General features: G+C 29.5%; 1 protein-coding gene across 1 annotated transcript; it reads left to right on the forward strand.

The window, feature by feature from the left end:
- Positions 1 to 3,380: 3,380 nt before the first annotated feature.
- On the forward strand, positions 3,381 to 5,902 carry LOC125869081 (bidirectional sugar transporter N3-like). The gene is made up of 6 exons (XM_049549644.1): positions 3,381 to 3,601; positions 3,870 to 3,906; positions 4,002 to 4,212; positions 4,405 to 4,566; positions 4,673 to 4,792; positions 5,373 to 5,902. Exons 1-6 carry the CDS (start codon positions 3,550 to 3,552, stop codon positions 5,676 to 5,678), a joined length of 888 nt encoding a protein of 295 aa, XP_049405601.1. The 5' UTR covers positions 3,381 to 3,549; the 3' UTR covers positions 5,679 to 5,902.

Here is a 5,902-nt window from a genome sequence, read left to right on the forward strand (position 1 = left end):
TATGATGAATTGGGACTTCAACTAGAAAATGACCCCTTCTTTTGGGTTCGGTAAATATTGGGCGTACATTATATGGAAGAACAATTTACAAATAAAAGAAAGTCAGTTTAAACGCTATAGAAAGTGTCAAAAGCAGAAATTAATTTTCATGAAATGTTTAAAATCATAACTTTAACACTCTTTTATTTTAATTTATGTGATGTAGTTTAACTTGTCATTTAGTTTAACAACAAGAAAAATGATAGCTTGATACCTTTGTGACTGTAAATTAATTCATCAACGATAAATTTGATATTTTATTAAATTGTTTCTAAATATAAAAATATGTCCTTTTTAATTAAAACGACTTAAAAAAAAGAGTGAGTCATTTATATAAATTGGAATCGAGAAAGCAATATAGATTTTATTCTTTTCAAAATTTAGGATTCAATCAATCAAATGCCACATAAATTGAAAAGGATCATTAGAAACATCATTTAACAAACTTATGGAAGACGTTTTTTAGTCCCGCAGATATTCCCACTAAACCAGCTTAAGGTTGTCCTGCTTGCTTTGACCAGCTGGTTGCAGCATGACATTTCATGCATAAGTGTCAAGATCGAACCTAGACAACATCACTTTTCAATTTCTATTTTTAATTGAGTCAATTTAGGCTTTTAGCTTTTCGGTGGGACCAGTTCAATTCTCTTTCTTTTTTTATTTATGTATTTCCATTAATTAAAACGTATGTTTCATCATTTATCTAATTGAGTTTTAATTAAAAAGAAATATGCTTTATTACGTAAATATATTTCGTATTCATATTTTAGTTATTCCATCTTCTATCTTATAAAAAAATATTTTGTTTTATATAGTTAAAAATAGTATTGTTATTATTATTATTTAAGAAAACCTTATTTACATAGGTATATATATATATATATAAAACCCAAATAAGTACTACTTAATAAGTAATACGTTTAATTATTTTATTTCTCTATCTTTTATCTGTAAATCATTTTTTTTATTTCTAATGTTAATATTAGATCATTAATATTATTAGTAAAAAAAACATATGTCATTGAATTTAAAAAATTAAAAGTACCACAAATAAACTCTTCAAATTTGATCTGTGTCACATAAATTGGGATAGAGAAAATAACATATTATTTCAAAATTATGTCAATTTTATAAGTTACAACAATTAAAAACTTAAGTTTTAAAGAAAATATATATTAAAAAATTGAGTGACTCTCCAAATTTCATCTATATCACATAAATTACAACAAAATAAATAATATATGTTGGGCCCGTGCTGGCACGGGCGCACATATATCTAGTATGGGCGCACATATCTAGTATTATATATAGAATCATAGAAATGACAATATACTATTCCTCGTGGGGACGTACGTAGATAGAGTATTTTATTTTTATTTTTTGATTTTAGATTAGGTGGAGTGGCAGTGGTGAAGTCCAAAATTTGATAAAGGGTATGTAAAATTTATATATATATATATATATATATATATATATATATTCATAATAGCTAGTTTGACGTGACACAGAGTTTAAGAAAATAAAGAAGATTTTTGAATCTTGTGGTTCTAAATTAAAGTTATGTCAAATGTATAAAATTGTTCTTTAATCTTGTGGCTTTAAACATGCCACGTGGAAAGCTGAAATTACTATGTTACTAAAAAAAAAGGTCATTCTTTCTTAAATAGACTAAAAAGGAAAGGAGATCATTCTTTTTGAAACGGAGGGAGTAACATTTAAACTTTGTATATACACCATATAATTGTTTGGCTAAGAGTATGACCAGACCGCCCTTTACCTAAGGTGGCTCCGCTCATGGGAGGGGGTCTTTGATTATTTATACTCCCTCTATCCTTAATTACTTATCCATTTTTTAATTAACACACCTATTAAGAAAATAATAATTGACATAATGAATTTACTATTGTACCTCTATTAATATGAAGTGGATGAATTAAAAATTTAATATTTTCAAGAAGTTGTACCCGTTTCAAAATTAATTAATTAACAGATAAAAATAAATTATTATTTTTTGATTTGTTAAAAGGGACAATTAAAAAATAATAATTGGACAAGTAGTTAGGGATGAAAGGAGAGAGTATATGTTATTCGAACTTTATAAAATGTATGGATGGGTGGAAGGGAAAGTAAATTATGATATTTTGATCCTTCGTTGTTCAATGATTGTTTGGTAAAAAGATAGTTCTAATAGGTTACGTAAAGGAAAACAGGTGTCCATATGTATGGCCGCCAACTAGCTATAGCTAGCTACCATACTTCCAATCATCATATTATTATATATAAAGACAACAGAACAAAAGGGGAAATGGGAATGAAAGGTGGCTAGCTTTTCATATTATTTACGTCATTTAGAATTTGGACTCGTCCTATAATCATGCATAAACCGTTGGAATTTTAGCTAAAAGGAGAAAAGAAGAATCCCAAATTAAAGGGTTTAAAACACCTTTAATACAACAAAATGACAAATCATGCTCTCTTCATCCTTAAAGAATTAAACAGACTAACAGCAATAGGGGGTATTTGGTTATGTACAAATTAAATAAAAAGGGAATAAAGAGCTAAGGCGTTACAGGAAATAAGGCTTTTTTTTGTAACGTAAAAAATCAATTCATACTTCATGGGCAAAAAGACATAAGCAACGAGGAGTCGAGAAAACACTAGTATAGTATAGTATATACGCAATAATTGTTAATAATAATATCTCTCATCTACGCAAAATTATAGCCCTACATTATAGGGTCTACTTCAAAACATTTGTAGGACAATACTATTTAATTTATTATATAATATAGTTGAACTAGAACAATCTAGAAGACCCCTTTTCTTGTTTTGATTCAATAGCAACTTTTATTTGTAAATATGAACTTGTACGTAAAATGTTGTCAATTTTTTCCAATTTGAATGAAAGAAGTAGATCGACGGCTAACATAAAAGTACGTAGTACATATAGAATAAAATAGAATGAATACATAACGTAATCTATATAATCATTCTAATTAAATTAGTTTGGAAGTGAAACGTAATTGATTGATTAAGTGTGATCAATCAAAAGCCTAGCTATAATCGATTGATTTGGGTGTGAATGAAAATCCTAAAAATAGAATAAAGTGGGGTTCAAGAATTTCTCTAATAGTACTACAATAAGCTTAACGCGTTGATGGTAATAATATTAATTTGAGTATAGTAATTAATTTGTATGATTGGCACGCATAGCTAGAGCACGTGAGGCAAAAAAATCCATTATTTTGGGTGAATGATTTTATCGTACGCCACCTACTAACCCTCCACTTGTCATGCAACGTAGATGATAATTGAGTTATATACACAAACCACATTTTCCCCTATTATAAATACTCTCTCCCCTTTTGCATGAAATTGTGGGATTTTCTATCTTTTATACAAGCTAAGTGAGAAAGAGAAAGAGCAAGGTTTCTCGAGAGACCCTAAATAAATCCTTTCTTCCCAAATTTGAATACATTTGTATCATTCAATAACCTAATCACAATCGACATGGCCTTATTTGACCTCCACCATCCATGGCTCTTAGTGTTTGGAGTCTTAGGTAAGCTAAGCTTCACATGTTTGTTTCTATTCTTTCCTAAAAAGTTGTTGCATTTTTTTTGTAACCAAACTATAGTTATTCTTAGCTAATTAATACAACATATTCACATTGTCTATTGCATATATATTCTCATGAATATATTGCATGACAAACCTTTCTTATGTCATTCTTTTTTAGACTGACTAAAAAAGAAAGTAAGTCATATAAAGTGGACAAAGGGAATAAGAGAGCACTAACCCTTTTATTTTTTTTCCGTTGTATGTTACAGGAAACGTTATCTCCATATTGGTCTTCTTAGCTCCAGTGTAAGTAACTAATCACCTTTCATTATTTCAAACAAAGAGAATTTTAGTATTTTTCTTAGACAGAAACTAAATTTTTAATTGTACTGATTTTTCAGGCCAGCATTCCGACGAATCTGCAAAGAAAAATCAACGATGGGTTATCAATCAGTACCTTACGTGGTAGCACTATTTTCATCGATGTTATGGATGTATTATGCATTTATCAAGAAAAACGCCATTCTTCTTGTATCCATCAACTCCTTTGGTTGCATTGTTGAGACCATTTACATTACCATTTTCATTCTCTACGCATCCAAGGAGTCTAGGGTAAGTTTTCATTATGATGTACCTACTATAGTTGAACAGGTTGAACAACGTGGTACAATCAACTCTATAACAGTTTAACAATTGTACACGTTGATTGTACCATGTTGTTCAACCTGTCAGCTTAATTCCCTTATCTTCAACAAGTGTTACATATATAAATTGATTGATGTTTTGAATATGCAAATTAAACAGAGGCAGACGGTGCGGCTTTTGGTATTATTGATCGGAGGATTGTACACACTCATATTTTTAATCACTTTATTCCCTTTGAATGGAGTCCTACGCGTACAAGTTGTTGGTTGGATTTGTGTAACCGTAGCAGTGGGTGTTTTTGCAGCACCTCTTAGCATCGTGGTAATTAAACATGACATGATGAATTATCTATCGTTAATAATGTCAATTCGAAAATTAATTAATTACAATTTCTAACACTTTTTATGTTTTTTTTTTTAAAATTCAGTTTCAAGTGGTTCGAACAAAGAGTGTGGAATTCATGCCTTTCACTCTCTCTTTCTTTCTTACTTTGAGTGCTATCATGTGGTTTGGTTATGGACTCCTTCTAAAGGACTTGTGTATTGCAGTAAGTACTTGCACCTAATTAAATGTACCTTCCTTTTTAGTTGTCACGTTGCGTTTTTTGAAAGTCAATTTGACTAATTTTTAAATTAAATTAGATTACATTAATTCAATATTTTAAATAAAAAATTTAGCTATTAAAAAGCTATAAAATAAATACTATAATTTGCAATTTTTTACATATCAATATGATGAAAAAATACATTGTAAAATGTTAGTCAAAATTCTTATCGTTTGACCATAAAAAAATATTATATATATACTCTACATTTATTCTTTGATACATTGAACAATTTGGGTTGCGTGCTATTTAGACAAGGTAACTAAAACCTACTTACAAAGGCAACAAAAAGAACCACTAATTTCGAACATGAACATGATGTGCCTTTATTGCTTACCAACTTCTTAACATTCATACATTTATTGTTCCACATTAATTTCGTCATCGTACAATTCAACCAAACTAAACTAGAAAATGATCTCAGTAATCATTTTTTAAAATTTATTTATAGTAGTACTAGAGTTAATTTGTACTATATTTAAAAGAATTAATTCTCATAAAACTTAATTTGAATTTTATACAGCTGCCGAATGTGTTGGGTTTCTTTCTGGGAATGATTCAAATGTTGTTATATGGAATTTACCGAAACGCGAAGCCATCAATAGATTTAGAGAAAAAAGTGTGTGAGCTCGTAATAAACTCAGAACAGATTCATCCTCTTGATTCCGAGGACATTAATTCCAACGATGAACAAGGAATTAACACGGCCGGAGTAGTCCCAGTATCGGTGGCAAACAACAATGACAATGAGGAGCGACTTGGCGAGCAACTAGCACAAGTGAACTTGCAGCCCCTTCAAACACCGGTGCTTGTGGTGTGTGCTGCATGAATTTTACTCTTTTATTATCATTTAATAGTTTATCTGCTTCTACGTTTCATTGCTTTTTTTGTTTATTTATTTGTAAGTTATAGTATTAAAAATTACCTACCTACCTACCACTTTCGGTTTCCATTTCTCTGTATAAAGAGGAAAAGAGAAATATTATGAATCAAAAGGCCGTTAAATAATATGTATTATTTACATTTCAATCCACGATTTATTTTTGTTTCTAA

The sequence above is a fragment of the Solanum stenotomum genome, chromosome 6, assembly GCF_019186545.1.
Source record: "Solanum stenotomum isolate F172 chromosome 6, ASM1918654v1, whole genome shotgun sequence".
In the NCBI taxonomy this organism is placed as follows: Eukaryota; Viridiplantae; Streptophyta; class Magnoliopsida; order Solanales; family Solanaceae; genus Solanum; species Solanum stenotomum.

Coding starts and splice junctions, on each gene's coding strand:
- LOC125869081 (XM_049549644.1), top strand. CDS start 3,550: ATGGCCTTATTTGACCTCCACCATCCATGGCTCTTAGTGTTTGGAGTC. Junction 3,602..3,869: donor CTTAGTGTTTGGAGTCTTAG/GTAAGCTAAGCT, acceptor TGTATGTTACAG/GAAACGTTATCTCCATATTG. Junction 3,907..4,001: donor TTGGTCTTCTTAGCTCCAGT/GTAAGTAACTAA, acceptor CTGATTTTTCAG/GCCAGCATTCCGACGAATCT.